This window comes from Mytilus galloprovincialis, chromosome 14 (assembly GCF_965363235.1).
Source record: "Mytilus galloprovincialis chromosome 14, xbMytGall1.hap1.1, whole genome shotgun sequence".
NCBI lineage: Eukaryota > Metazoa > Mollusca > Bivalvia > Mytilida > Mytilidae > Mytilus > Mytilus galloprovincialis.
The window spans coordinates 13378374-13400890 of NC_134851.1; the positions used below are offsets into that span (position 1 = coordinate 13378374).

At 31.1% G+C, this 22517-nt stretch overlaps 1 protein-coding gene across 1 annotated transcript; it reads left to right on the forward strand.

Moving 5' to 3' along the window:
• Positions 1-1182: 1182 nt before the first annotated feature.
• LOC143059515 (C-type lectin domain family 4 member C-like) lies at positions 1183-22359 on the forward strand. Its single transcript, XM_076233026.1, has 7 exons — positions 1183-1249; positions 1668-1796; positions 7586-7756; positions 10491-10579; positions 10900-11014; positions 16642-16870; positions 22215-22359. Exons 1-7 carry the CDS (start codon positions 1183-1185, stop codon positions 22222-22224), a joined length of 810 nt encoding a protein of 269 aa, XP_076089141.1. The 3' UTR covers positions 22225-22359.
• The last annotated feature ends 158 nt before the right edge of the window (positions 22360-22517 follow it).

The following is a 22517-nucleotide window of genomic DNA, read 5'->3' on the forward strand; positions in this document are numbered from 1 at the left end:
AATGTTTACATACATTTTATTTGCGTTATAATGTAAATACTATACTGCAAGTGATATTAATAGTATAAATATTATTCATGTTATATGTCATTTTTTTTTATGTTAAATGAATACTTTAAATATTATGCTCAATGTTAAATGAAAATTTTAAATGTTATACTTCATCTTAAATGAATACTTTAAATATTATGCTCAATGTTAAATGAATACTTTAAATGTTAAACTTCATCTAAAATGAATACTTTAAATATTATGCTCAATGTTAAATAAATACTTTAAATGTTAAACTTCATCTTAAATGAATATTTTAAACATGGTAAATGTTATACTCCATAATAAATAAATACTTCAAGGGAGTTCGCTTCTCAGTTTCAAAATAATTAGCTTTTCAAAACACTAGTTTATATTGAGAGGGGATAAATAAGGGAATCAAAAGAGCAAAAAACATGTATATATATGTAGGTAATTGTACTTGTTTTCGAGATATTAACCATTATAATTTTCGCGGGAAAATATTCTCTCTTTACCTTCATAGCTTTATCATTGACAAGTTTTTGTCTAATGCTTAGTTCGTTTCGGTGTGTGTTACATTTTAGTGTTATGTCGTCATTTTCCTGTATTTAATGCGTTTCCCTCGGTTTTGGTTTATGACCCGGGTTTGTTTTTGTTAATCGATTTATGAGTTTTGAACATCGGTATACTACTGTTGCCTTTATTTAAGTTCCCAAAAACTATTGAAAAATAATCAAAATTGTATATGACTATTACAGATTGTTTATCATTATACGTGTAGAAGATGTATAAAAGGGAAAATGGGGGTCAACGGGTAAATTTTTGTCAGGCATTCAAATGGATAAAACCAGAGGATTCCGAAAATCTGACAGAAATCTCAAAATATGAAAAGCGAACTTCCTTACATGTTATACTTCATGTTAAATGAATATTTAAAAATGTTATTCTACATGTTAAATGAATACTTTAAGTGTTATATTTCATCTTAAATGAATACCTTATATGTTATACTTCATCTTAGATACATTCTTTAAATATTATACTGAATGAAATATGAATAATGCAAATATTATAAAAATTTCATGAAATATGAATAATGCAAATATTATATAAATTTTATAAAATATGAAAAATGCAAATATTATACTTGTACATAAATGTTTTAGCAACATGTTTAACTGTTGGTACGTCATTGTTATTGCACTCAGCATATGTCATGAGGTGAATACAGAAGAAAGTAAGTTTTATATAAATGGATAAACTGTAATCAAGGATCAACATTAACATTGATAAATATAAATAACCAACATATATTGATATTGTGCGTTATTGATTGAGGGGAATATATCGCATAAACACAATTCATAAGGTTAAAGTTCATTTACAAAGATGAATGCAAAGAATTTCGTTCAAAAATGTGTCAAACTAAATGTATTGATTTAATGTAATGAGTTATATCATTTTGATCTAATCAATATAGTGCATTAACCATATCGAATTTGCCTGAAATAACAATTATTTTTTTCATTTCTTTTGACTTCAAAAAATCAATTTTAATTTCAGAACCAATTTTTGAAACAATTGTGTTTATCCTCTTTTTTGGATATATCACATGATGTAGAGTCATTTTAAAATATAATATCTTAATTTTTAAGAGTTCACCCGCGCATGTACGGCCTCACAGGGAAGGTGCGCTAAAACAAAAGATTCCAATTGTGAAAGTAGTTTTGGTTCTGGATGGACAGAAAAAGGCAGGTGTTGTCGAAAGAGACCGTGTTGCGTGTGTTAGTATACTATTATACAAGTAGTCGTAAACTAAATTTTTTTGGCAGTACATCACGTATATATTAGCTAGAATATTTATATAGTGACTTAGCTACCTTAGCTTCAATTAGCAGAAGAATGTTTTCCTTCAATGTTTCATCGAGTGCATTGATTTAACTTATTTTATGAAGATGATATATATATATCATATATGGTGGGTTTAATAACCTTTAATTCCTCTGACTATTGATGTGTTCGATTACCTTTAATTCCTCTGACTATTGATGTGTTCGATTACCTTAAATTCCTTTGACTGTTGGTGTGTTTAATACGTGAAGAAACTATATTTATTATTCAGATCGCAGAAAGGGTATATGTTGTGACATTCCCGGCTTAAATTTTATATACCCTGTCAAGGAATTGAATTAAACTTGTAATACGGATTACCATTTTCTAATAAATTGTATAATTGTATGATACTAAACTTCTAACGGGAGGGATTATGCTGGATATTCATATGATGAAGACAAAATCTTTCAATCAGTTGAATTGATGTCTTTAGCCGGCATGCAAGTGACAGGTAGTCCTTTGTTAATATATGTATCGTTGTCATTTTCTAAGTTTCTTTTGCTCATTTTTCTGGACTATCGAACTCGAACTTCTTTTTAACTGAATGTTATTGCGCGTATTGTTGTGTGTTTGCTCTTCTTCATTGGCTAGAGCAATGAGTATGAGGTTGAGATTTCCCAAAACATGTTTAACACCGCTGCATGTTTGCGCCTGTCCAAAGTCAGGATATTCTGGCCTTTGTTAGTCTCGTATGTTTTTAACTTAAGTTATTTATGTAGTGCGGAGTTAAGTATGACATTAATTATCACTGCACTAGTACAAAATTTTGTTGAGGGTCCCGCTGAAGCACGCCTCCGGCTGTATACGAAATACATTGGTAGTCTCCGGCTGTTGTCTGCTCTTTGGTCGGGTTGTTATCTCTTCAACACATTCCAGTCTCAATTTTATTTCATAATCTTGAGAAACATTTTAAGTTCAGTGTAAAAATATTCAATCTCTATCTAATGTTATCGTAGACACATTCCGAATTTTATTTTATAATCTTGAGATCTTTGCTTTTAGTTCAGTATGAAGATATTCGATCTATTCAACGTTAAATGAATGCTGGTATCACTGTTAAAATGAAAGCAATTTCTAACAAGAACCCTACAAAACTATGAAAGAGCATTTTTTTTTATGTTTAACACATCTTTTGGTCAATTGATCGAAAACAAATGTTACGATAAAAAAACTTTCGGGAAATTATCAAATAATATTTTTACGCAAACCAAAAGTTTTTTTGTCCTTATCTTAGTTTTTCATGAAAGTAATGAATTCATTTTCCACTATAACAGATCATTAAGCGATGCAAGTTAAAATATTACAATTATAGTCTTCATTCAGAAAACGTAGCACTGATTGTCTTTCGTGGATTTGTCTCTCAACATTTGTTAAAAAAAGGAACTAATCCGTCTGATGAGTTAAGCATTTCTCAACTGATTTTTATAGTTCGTTCTTATGTTGTACTGTTATACCACTGTCCGAGGTTAGATGGAGGGTTTGGATCCCACTATCATATTTAGCCCCGCCATATTATGAATGTATGTGCCTGTCCCAAGTCAGGAGCGTATAATTCAGTGGTTGTCGTTTGTTTATGTGTTACATATTTAGTTTTCGTTCATTTTTTTGATGTAAATAAGGTCGTTAGTTTTTTCGTTTGAATTGTTTTACACTGTCATTTTGGGGCCTTTTATAGCTGACTATGCGGTATGTGCTTTGCACATTGTTGAAGGCCGTACGCGGTGACCTATAGTTGTTAATTTCTGTGTCATTTTGGTCTCTTGTGGAGAGTTGTCTCATTGGCAATCATACCACATCTTTTTTTTTTATATAAACAGTTAAGTTGTATTATTTGTTCTTTTGTTTGTTGGTAATAACTTGTAAACTGCAGATATTCTTGTAGTTCAGTGTGAAGATATTCCACCCAACAATCTAATAAATGGTGCTGTCACTGTAACGGAAAGAACTATTGGCTCAACGGCAAATTTTACCTGTGATGCAGGACATTCACTTGTTGGAAACGAAACTATAACATGTTCATCCTCAGGATGGAATGGGGATATACCACAATGTCGCTGTAAGTACAAACACTTTTTTGAACTTTGAATGTTAATGCTCTTAAACTTTGTACGTGTTTGGCATTATATCTATTTTGATATGAGCGTCACTGATGAGTCTTATTTAGACGAACATCGCATCTGGCGTAATAAATTATAATCTTGGTACCTTTGATAACTATTTAGTTCAGTGTGAAGATATTCAATCTACCCAACGTTAAATGAATCATGGAATCACTGTCAAAATGAAAGCAATTCCTAACAAGAACCCTACAAAGCTCTGAAAGAGCATTCTTTTATGCTTGACACATCTTTTGTTCAATTGATCGAAAACAAATGTTACGATAAAAAAACTTTCGGGAAATTAACAAATACATTTTTATTCAAATCAAATCAAATATTTGTCCTTATCTTAATGTTTCAGGAAAGTAATGAATTCTTTTTCCACTATAACAGATCATTAAGCGATGCAAGTTAAAATATTACAATTATAGTTTTCAATCAACTAACGTAGCGCTGATTGTCTCTCGTGGATTTGTCTCTAAACATTTGTTAAACAAGGAACTAGTCCATCTGATGAGTTAAGTATTTTTAAACTGATTTTGATAGCTCGTTCTTATGTTGTACTTTTATACCACTTTCCCAGGTTAAATGGAGGGTTGGGATCCAACTAACATATTTAGCCCCGCCATATTATGAATGTATGTGCCTGTCCCAAACCAGGAGCGTATAATTCAGTCGTTTCTGATGAATTTAAATCCAGAAAAGCGTTTCGGACGCAAGAAATTATTAAACGTGCTGTTTTCAATTTTTTTTATGTTATCTAATATTTATTATTGATAATTTCCTGTCAAAACTTTCGGGAAATTGACAAATAATTATTTTTATTCAAATCAAATAAAATACTTGTCCTTTTCTAAGTGTTCAAGGATAGTAATGAATTCCTTTTCCACTATAACATACCTTAGAGCATTGTAAAATCTTACAATACTCGTCTTCAAACAACAGACGTAGCGCACATATGTCTCTCGTAGATTTTTCTTTTAATATTTGTTAAAAATGAACTAAACAGTATCTATATATCATTAGAATTGAGAATGAAAACAGAAATTGGGAATATGTCAAAGAGACAACAACCTCATAAAAACACATCAAAACAGACGACGGCCAACAATGGAGAAATTTCCACACCCACATGTTGTCTAACAAAACGTGTAGTAGTTCAATTAAATTGAACGTCACACTAAATTCCAAAACATATACAATGTATACGAGAATTGTTTGTTCTTTTGTTTGTTGGTTATAACTTGAAAACTGCAGATATTCTTGTAGTTCAGTGTGAAGATATTCCAACCGACAGGTTTGCAAATGGGACTGTCATTGTAGCGGAAAGAAATGTTGGATCAACGGCAAAGTTTACCTGTGACGCAGGACTTTTCCTGGTTGGAAGAGAAAATATAACGTGCACAACATCAGGCTGGGATGGGAATATTCCACAATGTGGTAAGAACACTAACCTCTTTTTCCTTTGATTGTTCGTTATATATGTAACAATAATGTACAATGTTTAACTATCTATACAACACATTTTAATTTAATCTTATAGTTATTATCATAACATATCATATTTTGACTTAAGTGAAGAGATACTCTTTTTCAGTTGAATAGGATAATCACTAAAACAAGAATAGAGACACGTTGCCGATGATGGCATCGAATAAAGGTTAACAAAGCTTACCAATCAGTCACTACTAGATTTTATATACCCTGTCAAAGAATTGAATTAAACTTTTAATACGGATTACCATTTTCTAATAAATTGTATAATTGTATGATACTAAACTTCTAACGGGAGGGATTATGCTGGATATTCATATGATGAAGACAAAATCTTTCAATCAGTTGAATTGATGTCTTTAGCCGGCATGCAAGTGACAGCTAGTAGTCCTTTGTTAATATATATGTAACGTTGTCATTTTCTAAGTTTCTTTTGTTCATTTTTCTGGACTATCGAACTCGAACTTCTTTTTAACTGAATGTTATTGCGCGTATTGTTGTGTGTTTGCTCTTCTTCATTGGCTAGAGCAATGAGTATAAGGTTGAGATTTCACAAAACATGTTTAACACCGCTGCATGTTTGCGCCTGTCCAAAGTCAGGATATTCTGGCCTTTGTTAGTCTCGTATGTTTTTAACTTAAGTTATTTATGTAGTTCGGAGTTAAGTATGACATTAATTATCACTGCACTAGTACACAGTTTAGTTTTTTTCCGGCTGCGGAATTGATTGTCTAGCTGTATACGAAATACATTGGTAGTCTCCGGTTGTTGTCTGCTCTTTGGTCGGGTTGTTATCTCTTCAGCACATTCCAGTCTCAATTTTATTTCATAATCTTGAGAAACATTTTAAGTTCAGTGTAAAAATATTCAATCTCTATCTATTGTTATCGTAGACACATTCCGAATTTTATTTTATAATCTTGAGATCTTTGCTTTTAGTACAGTATGAAGATATTCGATCTATTCAACGTTAAATGAATGCTGGTATCACTGTAAAAATGAAAGCACTTTCTAACAAGAACCCTACACAACTATGAAAGAGCATTTTTTTTATGCTTAACACATCTTTTGGTCAATTGATCGAAAACAAATGTTACGATAAAAAAACTTTCGGGAAATTATCAAATAATATTTTTATTCAAACCAAAAGTATTTTTGTCCTTATCTTAGTTTTTCATAAAAGTAATGAATTCATTTTCCACTATAACAGATCATTAAGCGATGCAAGTTAAACTATTACAATTATAGTCTTCATTCAGAAAACGTAGCACTGATTGTCTCTCGTGGATTTGTCTCTCAACATTTGTTAAAAAAAGGAACTAATCCGTCTGATGAGTTAAGCATTTCTCAACTGATTTTTATAGTTCGTTCTTATGTTGTACTGTTATACCACTGTCCGAGGTTAGATGGAGGGTTGGGATCCCGCTAACATATTTAGCCCCGCCATATTATGAATGTATGTGCCTGTCCCAAATCAGGAGCGTATAATTCTGTCGTTTCTGATGAATTTAAATCCAGAAAAGCGCTTCGGACGAAAGAAACTATTAAACGTGTTGTTTTCAATTTTTTTTTATCTTATCTAATATTTATTATTGATAATTTCCTCTCAAAACTTTCGGGAAATTGACAAATAATTTTTTTATTCAAATGAAATAAAATACTTGTCCTTATCTAAGTGTTCAAGGATAGTAATGAATTCCTTTTCCACTATAACATACCTTAGAGTATGTTAAAATCTTACAATACTCGTCTTCAAACAACAGACGTAGCGCACATATGTCTCTCGTAGATTTTTCTTTTAACATTTGTTAAAAAGGAACTAAACAGTATTTATATATCATTAGAATTGAGAATGAAAACAGAAATGGGGAATGTGTCAAAGAGACAACAACCTCATAAAACCACATAAAAACAGACGACGGCCAACAATGGAGAAATTTCCACGACCACATGTTGTCTAACAAAACGTGTAGTAGTTCAATTAAATTGAACGTCACACTAAATTCCAAAACATATACAATGTATACGAGAATTGTTTGTTCTTTTGTTTGTTGGTTATAACTTGAAAACTGCAGATATTCTTTTAGTTCAGTGTGAAGATATTCCAACCAACAGGTTTGCAAATGGGACTGTCATTGTAGCGGAAAGAAATGTTGGATCAACGGCAAAGTTTACCTGTGACGCAGGACTTTTCCTGGTTGGAAGAGAAAATATAACGTGCACAACATCAGGCTGGGATGGGAATATTCCACAATGTGGTAAGAACACTAACTTCTTTTTCCTTTGATTGTTCGTTATATATGTAACAATAATGTACAATGTTTAACTATCTAAACAACACATTTTAATTTAATCTTATAGTTATTATCATAACATATCATATTTTGACTTAAGTGAAGAGATACTCTTCTTGAGATGAATAGGATGATCACTAAAACAAGAATAGAGACACGTTGCCGATGATGGCATCGAATAAAGGTTAAAAAAGCTAACCAATCAGTCACTACCGTTTGCAAATAATCACGATGAGATGATATATTTGAACGTTGGCAATGATCAATACACATAAAGGTATCAGTACTATTCTGCTGTTCAAAAGTCGATAAATCGGTTCAAAGAAAACAAATTAACAAAAACAAACCACAATGCAACATATATAGAAACGAACTATTATATAACAACTATAATATTCCAAAACACTTTTTTGACTTAATGTTGGCATCGTATCTAAAATAGCCGACACAATATCAAGAGCAGCAAATACTATCTAACTAAAGTTAATGAATCCTGGCATCACTGTCAAAATAAAAGAAATGCTAACACGAAACCTACAAGACGCTGAACAAAGGATAATTCTGATATGCTTCATTTTCAGGGTTTTTTTTTACGAGGAACACACCGAGGGGTCTTAGGATTGATCAAATGAAAAACCAACCGTAGGGATGTCTTTTTTGGGGCAATTCTGACACCCCGAGCTGTGTTCTACGACAATATAAACATTTAAATATGCATTATCTAACTTATATACCGTAAAGAAATAAAAATATAAAGATTTGCAAAGTTAAGCATTCTATTTTACCGACCACATATTCCTTTCTAATGCGTTCAGGTTTCAATACGCCCTTCGGCTCATTTAGAATGTGAAATCAAACTTATTAATTAATCTAGATATAAACCTTAGATATCATTATCTATACCTATTAAAAATGCTACTGTAACTGCACAAAGTAAGACACATTTGAATTGTTACCATCCGTTAACATTTGATAAAAATTTCAAAAAAAGAAAAGGGTGACGGGCTATTTTTATTTCTCTTTGTAATGACATTTCTGTCGTGGAAAAGTGAATATTGTTCAGCAATTTTAATTTTAAATTAATTTTTATCAGATAATCAGGATTAAATTCTATACTATCCCCACTCCCCACCCGACCCCATTGTGAAGTACGTGGATGTTATTCAATAGAATATATGTTGTATTAGTTGACCATTTGATAGAGTAAAAGGTATACATAAATGTTAAAAAGTTAAAAACTGTCACAAAGAACACGAAATCATAACACATCTAACACGAAAACGAATATCAATACATGTAGGTCACAGTATTATTTTCTATTCAGTGTGAATCAATAAGATTTTCAAAATCTTACACACGAATATGTTAAAGTCTGGTTTTTTCCCAAATGTAATGAAAGTTTTACATTAAAATTCTTCTCACGTATTTAATAAATAAATAAATTTGGTGTATTTACTGTCTTCTGATTGGTTAAAATTATTAGTTTTATTTTCAATGTTGTCAATTTTTATGGCGACACGCTCACTCTGACGTTGTGTATTCATACGCCAACATGTGTGTACGTTGTTATTGTTAATATAAATAATATAAAAAGTTCTTTGAGCCTTATTTTTGGTGAAAATTTATTTATAATGAATGGCAATAATTTATTTTGATTTTATTGAACCATAAAACTAATTTTTGACTCTTCACATTTTACATTATCCGCTTCGCGGATTATTCAATGTGAAGAGTCAAAAATTAGTTTTATGGTTCAATAAATTCAAAATAAATAATAGCCATTCATTAAATAAATGTCTCTGTATTATAGCAACAAATTCACAAAACTTCACATTAATTTATTTGTTTCTAAAATTAAAATGCGGGCAGTGAGGATTATTTTACATCTTTAAAATCTGTAAAAAATAAATTTCCCAATTTGCAACAAAAGAGATGAATATGATTTTGAAGTAATTTAAAGTTTTCTTTTTTATCAAGAAAAATAATCAGTTCACATAGGTCATTATTTTATGCATTGGAACATATTTCATTGAAACATGGTATCGTCCGGGTAGCTTCGTCGAAAGAATGTCATATCGTTCGGAGAGAAGATAACTCTATAAAATTATATAAATATCTTTTAGCATATGAATCGAATTTTAATTTTTTTGGAGTAGGGCACTTTCAGGACATTAAAATAAACAAAACTTGTATTCTAATATCTCGAAAATGGTAGATTTAGGTAACAAAAATCCAATAAAACACTTAAAATAGTAATGAATTATTTTCCACTATAAAAACTCACAGAGCAATGCGTATTAAAAATTGTCGTTGATCAACAGATTGAAAAGTATGTAGTAGCTTCAAAACAAAAATACTATTAGCTCCTGTAACACTATATACAGCTATCGAGATGTACAAGTTAAAATATGATAAGTAAAACCAATGGCTATTTTAGATTTGTTAATGACTTGTGTCCATGTTGACATTTGTTTGCTTTACATTTAGTATGGTGTATAATACAAATATTATAAACTGTAATAACCGAAAAAATGTGTCTGCTTGTCCCAATTAAAATCTATCAGTTTTTCTTCGGAAAATACAAATATGACAGAAGAAAATAAACTTTAAACTCGAACAACTTTTAAAACACTGTAATGGATGACAGTTAACAGAAAAAAGTTTATTGAAACATTTAATACTGTTTTGATAATTTTAGCAAAAATATTATGTCCTGAGACGGTAGCCTTCTTTCGTGGTTCAAAGTACATATTCACATGTAACTTGGCAACTTGGTCTAATTCTAAGGTATGGAATATAATATTCTGATTTACAAGTGGATTTTTTTTGCCTCAAAATTATGCTTTTTTCTACATTATAACTGTTTTTTTTTACTCTTTATCAGAGGTGTATGTACAGTACTGTCTTTCTGGCATAAAAGTAATGACAAAAATACTTTAGCTGTAAATGGCAAGACCTAACTGAATTTTTGATTCCGAAATGCACTTCGGTTTCGTACCTAATTTTCGATTCATTAACGAGTCTTTTTGGACATATGCTCGTCCTGTTTAAACAATGATGAACATGGTATGTTTGATGAATCTTTTAACAGATTTTCATTCTTGTAGGCTAACTGCAATGTCCATGGTGGACATTTGACTTCTGTTGAAACTGGTGACGAAAACGCTTTTTTAGTAGATGTTGTTGCATTGATGCATAAACACATACAGCAAATATTGTATGGTAGGAAAATTAGCAATTGTTTCAAGTTTGTCGATTTATTTCCCATCAATTAATAAGGTTCCACAGATAACAGAGAAATTAACCGATTTTTACAATATAACGTTCTATACATATTTAAAAAAAAAACTAAGACTATTATTCTATATGGTTATATGGGCGCCGATCGTGCGCGCATTTGTATATTCGAACAATGTGAAATGGAGTTAATGGCTCACAACAATAGATCATATGTGGGATAAATTCTTTTATCACATCCCCCTTTCCCTTTTTCCAAAACTGATCTCAATTCAAATTTCTAATGGAGTTTGCAACAATAACTACTCATTTAAATACATCATAAAATATTAAAATGTAAAATAAAGTGCTTGTTATCACTGAATGGTAAAGATCGTTTTAATTTATCAGTTGGTAGTAAAAGTGAATATACATTGTATATTGTATAAAACAATGATTTAAGTTGATTCAAATACTATTCTGGACAAAGAAAGATAACTCCAATTGAAAATTTCTTGTTATTGCACAATATTGTGCAATAAGTTATTTCTTGCTATTGCGCAATACTGCAATTGAAAATATTTGCTATTGCACAATACTGTGCAATTGAAGATTTCTTGCTATTGCGCAATACTGTGCAATTGAAAATTTCTTGCTATTGCACAATACTGTGCAATTGAAGATTTTTTGCTATTGCTGAATACTGTGCAATTGAAAATTTCTTGCTATTGCACAATACTTAATATAATAATTTTGGATCCTGATTTGAACCAACTTGAAAACTGGGTCCATGATAAAAAATCTAAGTACATGTTTAGATTCAGAATATCAAAAAAGCCCAAGAATTCAATTTTTGTTAAAATCAAACTTAGTTTAATTTTGGACCCTTTGGACTTTAATGTAGACCAATATCAAAAGGGGACCAACAATTAGGAATCTACATACACAGTTAGATTAGGCATATCAAAGAACCCCAATTATTCAATTTTGGATGATATCAAACAAAGTTTAATTTTTGACCCCGATTTGGACCAACTTGAAAACTGGGCCAATAATCAAAAATCTAAGTACATTTTTAGATTCAGCATATCAAAGAACCCCAATTATTCAATTTTTGATGAAATCAAACAAGTTAAATTTTGGACCCTTTGGGCCCCTTATAGCTAAACTGTTGGGACCAAAACTCCCAAACTCAAACCCAACCTTCCTTTTATGGTCATAAACCTTGTGTTTAAATTTCATAGATGTCTATTTACTTATACTAAAGTTATGGTGCGAAAACCAAGAATAATGCTTTTTGGGCCCCTTTTTGGCCCCTAATTCCTAAACTGTTGGGACCTCAACTCCCAAAATCAATCCCAACCTTCGTTTAGTGGTCATAAACCTTGTGTTTAAATTTCATTGATTTCTATTTACTTATACTTAAGTTATTGTGCGAAAACCAAGAATAATGCTTATTTGGGCCCTTTTTTGGCCCCTAATTCCTAAACTGTTGGAACCAAAACTCACAAAATCAATCCAAACCTTCCTTTTGTGGTCATAAACCTTGTGTTTAAATTTCATAGATTTCTATTCACTTTAACTAAAGTTATAGTGCGAAAATCAAGAATAATGCTTATTTGGGCCTTTTTTGGCCCCTAATTCCTAAAATGTTGGGACCCAAACTCCCAAAATCAATCCCATCCTTCCTTTTGTGGTCATAAACCTTGTGTTAAAATTACATAGATTTCTATTTTCTTTTACTAAAGTTAGAGTGCGAAAACTAAAAGTATTCGGACGACGACGACGACGACGACGACGACGACGACGACGCAGACGACGACGCCAACGTGATACCAATATACGACCAAATATTTTCAATTTTTGCGGTCGTATAAAAATCAAAAGTTCAAACACATCAAACAAATGGATAACAACTGTGGATAAAGGATAAAGGATAAAGGATGGCTTTTATGTTAACTTACTTTCTTAAAGTTATTCATTCTGGGATATCAAATGGTAGAATGCATTTTTTCCCATCTCCATTCCCATGCATTTTCTAGCCAGGATGTTGTCAATAATTCTTATTATTCCTAGTTCTCTTTTTTTCCTTTTGCACTCTGATTTATTTTGTCTTCTGTAGTACTCAAATACCTGACCTATAAATTTATATTAAAATGTAAAATTGTATATTAAAAAGAAAAGCTACTTCAAGTAATTCAGACACTAATTAATAGTCTTTTTCTTTTATAAATATCCGTCTGTGTGGTATAGTTTTTTTACCGCACCTCCCCAAACCCCCGCACGCCCTATTTTTTTTTATTTCAAGCGTTAGCTTCTTGTGACTGATATTTACTCCTACAAACTATTCAAATATCGGTTTTGTTTTGCAAAAGTTTTGCCGAGGACAAAAAAACTAAATTCAGCCGAGTCCGTATAATTATATACAAATAACAACATATTCTGCAATGAATTTAGATAAGATTTTTAAATAAGATTAAGAAATAAATACTCTATTTGATATATAATACACTGTTACACATGCAAGTGTAACATAAGGTACATCTTAAGACATATTTTTTCCATTAACTTCAGTAATGGTCATAAATGTTATCGTTATAGATTTTAGAAAAAACTATTAAAATATTGGTAATTTACAATTTGTTTGAAGATACTAATGTTCATTGGCAAATATTTCATTATGATTCATAGGATTGAAATGATTTAACATCTAGAAAATATTTCTCCCGAAACGTATAAACTTCAAGATCAACATTATAAAATGATAGAAATTAATATATGTTTTAATTTTTAACAACATCCCTCAGATTAAAAATTCATATTGTATTTGTCATTCTTAATCGTATATATATATCAGATTTTTTAAAGTTACAACTTACATGTTACTTTCTTTCTCTTTGAACCTCAGATGATATGTTTTTCTCTTTTGTTTTCTTCGTTTTACTGCTTTCTTACAAATACACAACAGGAAATAATCACAAAAGTGACCATCCCATTACATTCAGATTTCTTATAAACTTAATTACCATAGCAACTATCTTTGAAATTTGTCGAACATATGGTCAACCTTATCAGAATGTGCTTGATTCACAGACTGGCTGTATCAAATATCACTCTGCATATAATTGCTAAATTATTATGTTTCACAAAGTTTAATGAATAAAGTTATTATAAATAATGATTGCAATAAATTTAAACTTTTAACCAGGCAATCTATGTTTACGATATACATGATATACATTTTTTTTTTATTACAGTAATGATATTCCAGTATAAATTTTACCTGGCTTATATAAATATAGAGTATAATATATGATCAACGTTGGTCCAGCATTGGCCTAACATAGAGTTGTAAATGTAATTTCAATTGATAAACACTTTCGGTATAACATTAACTTTTCATAAAACATGCAGCAATCGAAATTATCCGCCTCCCGAGAGAAATAAAGCGTAAAATATTTCATAATCTATTTTTATTAACAAAATTTCATATCGGCCCTATGTTGCTACTAACATAATGCCAACATTTACCCGATTTTTACCAGCATGCATGAGATAATAATATGGATTTACAACAACAGACCAACGTTGGGCCAATGTTGTATAGCCAACAACAACGTGCGACCAACGTACCGACAATTTGCCTATGTACTGTTATAAATTTTGATGAAAAGTGTCAATTTTTTACTGTCTGTTAAAGGGTAGTATTAACATGTCGATTTTTTGTAAGATATTTGAATTTTTCAATTTGTACTTAAGTTGCTTTCATATCGAATATATACCTAACACATTTGCTTCATTATGACATGTATAGCATTTAACAAACCCCGACTTTAATGATAGTATTTGACTCTGTCTTTTAAGGTCTATTTAAAATATAGATATCATCTAAGAAAGTTCGGGTTTGAAACAAATCTTTAAATTTAATTTGATTTAATGCAAACATTTATTGAGTTTATTTACAACCACTGGGTCAATGTTATTACTGGTGGAGTTTTTATTACCGAGAGTATCACCAGCTCAGTAGTCAGCACTTCCGTGTTGATATGGTATATTATTGATATAGTAAACGTGTTTAACTCCGTAATATTCTATACGTGCCTGTCCCAAGTTAGGACCTTATAGTTCAGTGGTAGTCATATGTGATTTTCGTAAATTGTTTTGTTATAAACTAGGCCATTAATTTGTATCATGCAATTGATTTGTCCCCATATTTTTCATGTCGGGTCACTTTCTTACCTACTATACGGTATTGGGGTTTTCTCATTGTTGAAGTTCAATACGGTTGCCTATAATTGCTAACATCAACTTCATTTTAACCTTTGTAGATAGTTGTTTTATTGCAATCATTCTATATCTCCTTATGAAGGGGTACACAGTTATAAAAGGTACCAGGATTATAATTTAATACGTCAGACGCGCGTTTTGTCTGCATCAGATTCATCAGTGGCGCTCAGATTAAAATAGTTTTAGGTGTAATACCACCAAATCATGATACGTCACATCCGGTTGTATACGAAAGTAGGTCTAGAGAAATATTCCCTTGAATTTGACAGTTGTAGGTAATTAATCCTACATTTTATTGCAGTAAAAACATTTCTGTGTTAGAAACTTATGTCGTGGGTATTTCAAAACACCATTATTTTTTATTTAAGATTTCTATAGAAAATTTTGTAATCTTGAGGTTTTATGGTGACTAAACCTTGTACACAGATAAATTAAAGGGAGAAATTTGATTGGTTAACTGCCAATGATGGTTATTTTCTTATATGCAATGAAATGTTATGTGAAATTTTTTCTATAGTACTTGACAGGGTAAAACTTTACTCATGCCAAGGATTTCTTTATTTGAAACAAAAATAAATTCTGCACATTTTTTTTGAAAAGTGCAAATTTAACAAAGACTAATAGGGGAAAATCAATGGTGGTATTACACCTATATAGCCAAACAAGAACTATGTTGACGGGCATTGAGGACGCCAAATTCAAAAAAAATGTGACAAATACAGCTAAGATAATCTATTCCTGGGATTAGAAAATCCTTATTTTTTCGAACAATTCTTTGTAACAGGAAATTTATAAAATTGACCATATAATTTTAAAATATTCATGTCAATACCGAAGTGCTGACTACTGGGCTGGTGATACCCTCGGGAATTAAACGTCTACCAGCAGTGACACCGACCCAGTGGTGTAAATAGTTATCAAAGGTACCAGGATTATAATTTAATACGTCAGACGCTCGTTTTGTCTACATTTGAATCATCAGTGACGTTCAGATCAAAATAGTTATAACGCCAAACAAGTACAAAGTTGAAGAGAAATGAGGATCCAAAATTCGAAAAAGATGTGCCAAATACAGCTAAGGTAATCTATTCCTGGGATAAAAAAATCCTTAGTTTTTCGAAAAATTCAAAGTTTTGTAACAGGAAATTTATAAAAATGACCATATAATTGATATTCATTTCAACACAGAAGAACTGACTACTAGACTGGTGAGAGATGATTATGTGTTTGCATTCATAACACATGCTATATTCTTGATGCAGTTTGAAACTGTAATTTTCAGTCCTTTTTTATTTTGCATTTCAAGAGAACAATCTTACTTATTATGTTTATATCATTATTTTAAGCATTTTTTTGGATTGGCCTAACAGACAATAACGATGAAATGTCATATAAATGGTTGTCTGGGGAACCACTTAACTACAGTGACTGGTACCAAGGATCGCCACAGCAACCAGATAATAAAAATATGCAAAATAAGCAAGGCGCACACTGTGCTATGATACATCCGTTTTATTCTTTAAAATGGGGTGACGAATTTTGTAGTGTACTAGCATATTCCGTTTGTGAAATTCGGTAAGTAGAATTGAACCCTCATTTACTTTGGTTGAAAAAGGAAAATTAAATTATGGAAATCGTAGAATACAACTATTTCCTTTAGACAATAAAAGGGGAAAGGTAAATAAGAAAATTTCAATTGTTTGACCAAATCAGGAATATGACAGTTGCTGTTCATTCGTTTGATATGTTTTATCATTTGATTTTGTCATTTGATAAGGGACTTTCCGTTTTGCATTTTCCTCGGAGCTCAATATATTGTTATTTTACTTTTTTGTGTAAAGTATCGAATGGTGAAATATTTTAACGTTTTGGTGGAATCATATAGATTAAATAAACTCATTATAGATACTAGGATTGAAATTTTGTATTTGCGCTTAGTGTGCTTTGTCTGTATGACATTTGTGTTTTAGTTTGTTTTTATAATGGGATTGTTAGACAATGTTGACTGCTTTACCATTATTTTTGAAAGTTGTTCCTGTTGTGTCTGTTTGTTTATGGTGAAATTTCGAGCGACTGTCATGTGAGTGAGAGGTTTGCTAGCTATAACCAGGTTTAATTACCTTTTTTACATAAGAAAATGCATATACCGAGTCAGGAATACGACAGTTGTTATCTTTTCGTTTTTTTGTGTTAGAGTTTTTGATATTGCCATTTGATGAGGGACTTCCTGATTTGAAATTTCCTCCGAGTCGAGTATTTTTCGGATTTTAATTTTTTTTACCCTGTTGACAGATATATTACCAATCTCTTTGCACCTTAATTTAGCATGTTAACCACAAAATATAAAGAAGATTTGGTTTTATTGCCAATGAGACAACTCTCCACAAGAGAACAACAGATATATATAAACAACTATAGGTCACTGTCTTCAACAATAAGCGAATCCTATACCGCACACTTAGCTATAACAGGCCCAGAAATGTCAAATTTAAAACAATTCAAAAGAGAAACTAAATATCTAATTAATGTACAACAAATAAACGAAAAACAAATATGTGACACATACACAAACGATAACTACTGAATTACAGTCTCCTGACATGGGACATGCAAATACATACAGAGTGAGGCGGGGTTAAACATGTAAGTGGGATCGAAACGACCCTTTATTGATCAATTTATTTATTCATCTCTATCTATATATGTTACAGTGAATAGGTGAAATTAGGAATCACATTTCGTTACTAAAATTTAGGAATTACATGTAATTCCTGATGCACTTAGTAAATACAAGTAATTCCTAAAACGGCCCAGTAATTACCAGTAATTACTAATTTTAAAATGAATTTTTACACCTATTCACTAACTGTTAATTCAATGTTGTAATATGAACAACTGATCAAAAGTTATGACAATACTAACTAAAAAATCAGTGAGTACTCTTAAATAAAGGCAACAGTAGTGTACCGCTGTTCAAAACTCATAAATCCATGGAAAAAAAACAAAATCGGGGTAACAAACTAAAACCGAAGGAAACGCATTAAATATAAGAGGAGAACAACGACACAACACTAAAATGTAACACACACAGAAGCGGACCAAGCATCAGACAAAATCCCACGAGAATAACAAATATAACATTAAAACCAAATACATGAATTTGGGATAGACAAGTACCGTGACACGACTTATCGCAATGTGAAATTACACTCAAAAATAAGAGAAAACAAACGACACCACGTTAAAATGTAACACACACAGAAACGAACAATAATATAACAATGGCCATATTCCTGACTTGGTACAGGACATTTTTAAAGAGTGTTTTAAAAAGTTTTTAAAAAGTGATCAGCCTAAAATATACCTTTTTGCTATAGGTGCATTAGCTACGAGATTTAAAAATAATATATGATTTTGTTGTTGTTCAATCATGAATGAAGTTAATAATTGGACCTAATTGAATACATATTCATTTAACCTTCAATTCAGCTTTTAGATGGAGATGGGTTGCCAATGTATTCAGCTATCAAAATTGTAAGGGTTTCGCAGAATCCAGTGTCTCGCCTTCTTAACAAGCTTCTGTTAAAGTTTGGTAGAAATCTTGGATAATTTAAGAAAGTTATCAAAATAAAAAAAATAAAATAACCAAAGAGTGAATTTTTGTGGACGCCGATGATGATAGAATTAATGTTGGTTCGTTATGTCTGGCTTTTGTAACAAAAGTCGCAGGTTCGACGAAAAAGAAAAGAAGGCCAATATTGAAAGTTAAAGAAAAGAGATGGACCATTTAGTTGACTTATTCAATCACAAAAAGACAGGTAGAAAGAATGATAAAATTTTGTTGCAGGTATATAGGCTTCAGTTTGGAGGTCTTGAAAAACTCATAAAAAACGAGAAACACAAAACACAGAAATATGAAAATGTGACTCTTAACGCTATCAATTTAAATATATTTGTTTTTGACAAATGTCAGCTCCATCGTAAATGTCTGACAAAAGAAGTTGTAGTTAAACATATTTTGTAAAATAAAATGCATTGGCCAAAATTAAAGGTTAAACCCTAAACAGCTGGGGCAAATTTGGCACAATATTGAAGCTTGATACTGTCTGAATTTGGGTTGTGATCAAGTTTTTGACATAGTATAGGTTTCTGACACAAAATAAATGTCAAGATCTTACAAATCTATTGTATAATACTGTGCAATAAAGTATTCTTCTTTAAATTTTTCAAAAATTTGAAATTTGAAAAAAAAAAAAAAAATTTGAACCCCTTAAAACAATAGGAACCCTCCAAACGTTTTGACCCCCCCCCTTTTGAGCAATTACCCCCACACACACTCAAATAAAATTGAGAATGGAAATGGGGAATGTGTCAAAGAGACAACAACCCGACCAAATAAAAAACAACAGCAGAGGGTCACCAACAGGTCTTCAATGTAGCGAGAAATTCCCGCACCCGGAGGCGTCCTTCAGCTGGCCCCTAAACAAATATATACTAGTCCAGTGATAATGAACGCCAAACTAATTTCCAAATTGTACACAAGAAACTAAAATTAAAATAATACAAGACTAACAAAGGCCAGAGGCCCTGACTTGGGACAGGCGCAAAAATGCGGCGGGGTTAAACATGTTTGTGAGATCTCAACCCTCCCCCTATACCTCTAACCAATGTAGAAAATTAAACGCATAACAATACGCACATTAAAATTCAGTTCAAGAGAAGTCCGAGTCTGATGTCAGAAGATGTAACCAAAGAAAATAAACAAAATGACAATAATACATAAATAACAACAGACTACTAGCAGTTAACTGACATGCCAGCTCCAGACTTCAATTAAACTGACTGAAAGATTATGATTTCATCATATGAACATCAGGCACAATCCTTCCCGTTAGGGGTTTAGTATCATACCATCATAACATATATGAGAAGAACATAACCCGTGTCATGCCAACAACTGTTTTTAGAATAAATGTGTTTAGTTCAGATGCAAAGACCTTATCAGTGACTCAATATTAACGCCAAAATATGCAATTTGTAATGACCTGACAACAGTATCGTAATTATATCCCTTCTTAATAAGTCTATTCAAAGGTTTTGTAAGTTTCTGAGGTGAATACTGACACCTTTGTGCTTTATAAAGAATATTTCCATAAAAAATTGCATGTGAAATACCTGAACGTATTAGAAGTCTGCATGTTGAGCTATATTTACGAATGATGTCTTTATACCGATGATAACATTTAGTAAATGTTTTGACTAGTTTGTGATATCGAAAACCCTGGTGTAATAATTTTTCAGTAATACATAAATTTCTCTCGTTAAAATCTCAAACATTGTTACATACACAAGCGAATCGTACAAGTTGAGATATATAAACACCGTAAGATGGTGACTAGGGAACGTCACCATCTAAAAACGGATAATTAACGATAGGAAATGAAAAATCCTCCCTTTTATCATAAATTTTAGTATTCAGCTTTCCATTAGTGATATAGATATCAAGATCGAGAAAAGGGCAGTGGTCATTGCTAGTATTAGCTTTATTTAAAGTAAGTTCAACAGGATAAATTTCATTAATATACATACTGAAGTCGTCATAGCCTTTTCTTTGTAGTATGGGTAGTACAATTTCGGAGAGATCCATACTCTTAAACACAAGTTATTGTCTGAAAAATAGAAACATGCTTGTTTTTGACACTTTATTCTTACATGAATTTGGCAATCACCCCACAATCTTCTTTTTGTGATATGAAACCTTGAAGAACAATGTCAGAGAGATCCATACACCTACACACAAGTTATAGGCCATAAACTACAAAAAATACTTAATTCCTAAACTGGCCACTAAAATGAATTCAAGCCTTCTACTTGTGGTATTAAACATTGTGGTATAATTTCAGAGCTATTGAAATACTCATACACAGTTATTATCCTGAAAGTAGAAAAATGCTTATTTTGGGCCCCTTATTCCTAAAAGGTTGGAACCATAATCCTAAAATTCAATCAAAACCTTTCTTTTGTGGTATTTAACCATCTTATTAAATTTCATAGGGATCCATTCACTTAAACTAGAGTTTTTTTCCGGAAACCAAATGTGTCTTCGGACGACGCAGACGACGACACAAACGACGACGATATCATACCATTATACGATCCAAAAAAAGGTTTGAGGTCGTATAAAAACAGGTTGCTAAGTTGCCTATAAACTTCTTAAATATACATTTCTAAGTTTTGGATTAATATCATTGACTTGCATGCCGAAAATGATTTTTAGGGAGTTTCAAAACTTATTAAACAACCATTTTACAGTTTCAATTCACAAACACTAAAAGTATGCACTTTTAATGTGCCTTATAATCCTTAATCCTTAAGTATAAAGCCCTAAAATTCCCTACCCCTGTACTTTCATATTCAATATCTTGAATTCGGTCTTATATTTTTAAACAAAAATACCAAGTTAGTAAATAACTGTAAAAATGTCAAAAAAAATCAGTGAATAGCAGTAATCACTGAAACAGTCAGTAAATACATGTAATTACAAAATTAAAATTGACTAGTAAATACAGGTATTTACTGAAATGTTGAGTAATTACGTGTAATTCCTAATTTCACTTATTTACTGTAACATATACATGATATAGTATAAATATTATTATTATTAGTATTGTTATAATAATCTTTTTTTTCAACATTTTTAGGATAATCGTATGATAATAGCTATATCTTATTTTTTTTTATTTGATATTAAGACAAATGGTGTATTATATTAAAGAATAAATATCACACGTATTTCACCATTTTAAAAAAGCAAGTAATTGCTTAACAACCATATATTTGTATATTTAAAAAAAAAAGTTGGCTGCCTTAAAACAAATTATTATGTCATATCTGGTTTTTATTATTCTCCCTTTTGTAGATTGACATAATATATATCTATCAGTTTGAGAGAGCCATATGCATTATCTGAGGACAACACGCTATTTGCCAATTTGGAAGCGAGATATGAACTATATGAGGACGATATGTTATTTGCATTTCTAATAAAATATTGAGAGACTAAATACGAAGTGTTCTTTGTTTCATAGTTCCAGATGTCATTTATAAAATACTTTCTATTGAGAATAGAATAGTCAGGGACGAATGACACGAATAGAGAAATATGACAATAGTGACCCTAAAGAGACATAGATAATCTTAATTTCTGATCTGTTTAATCACC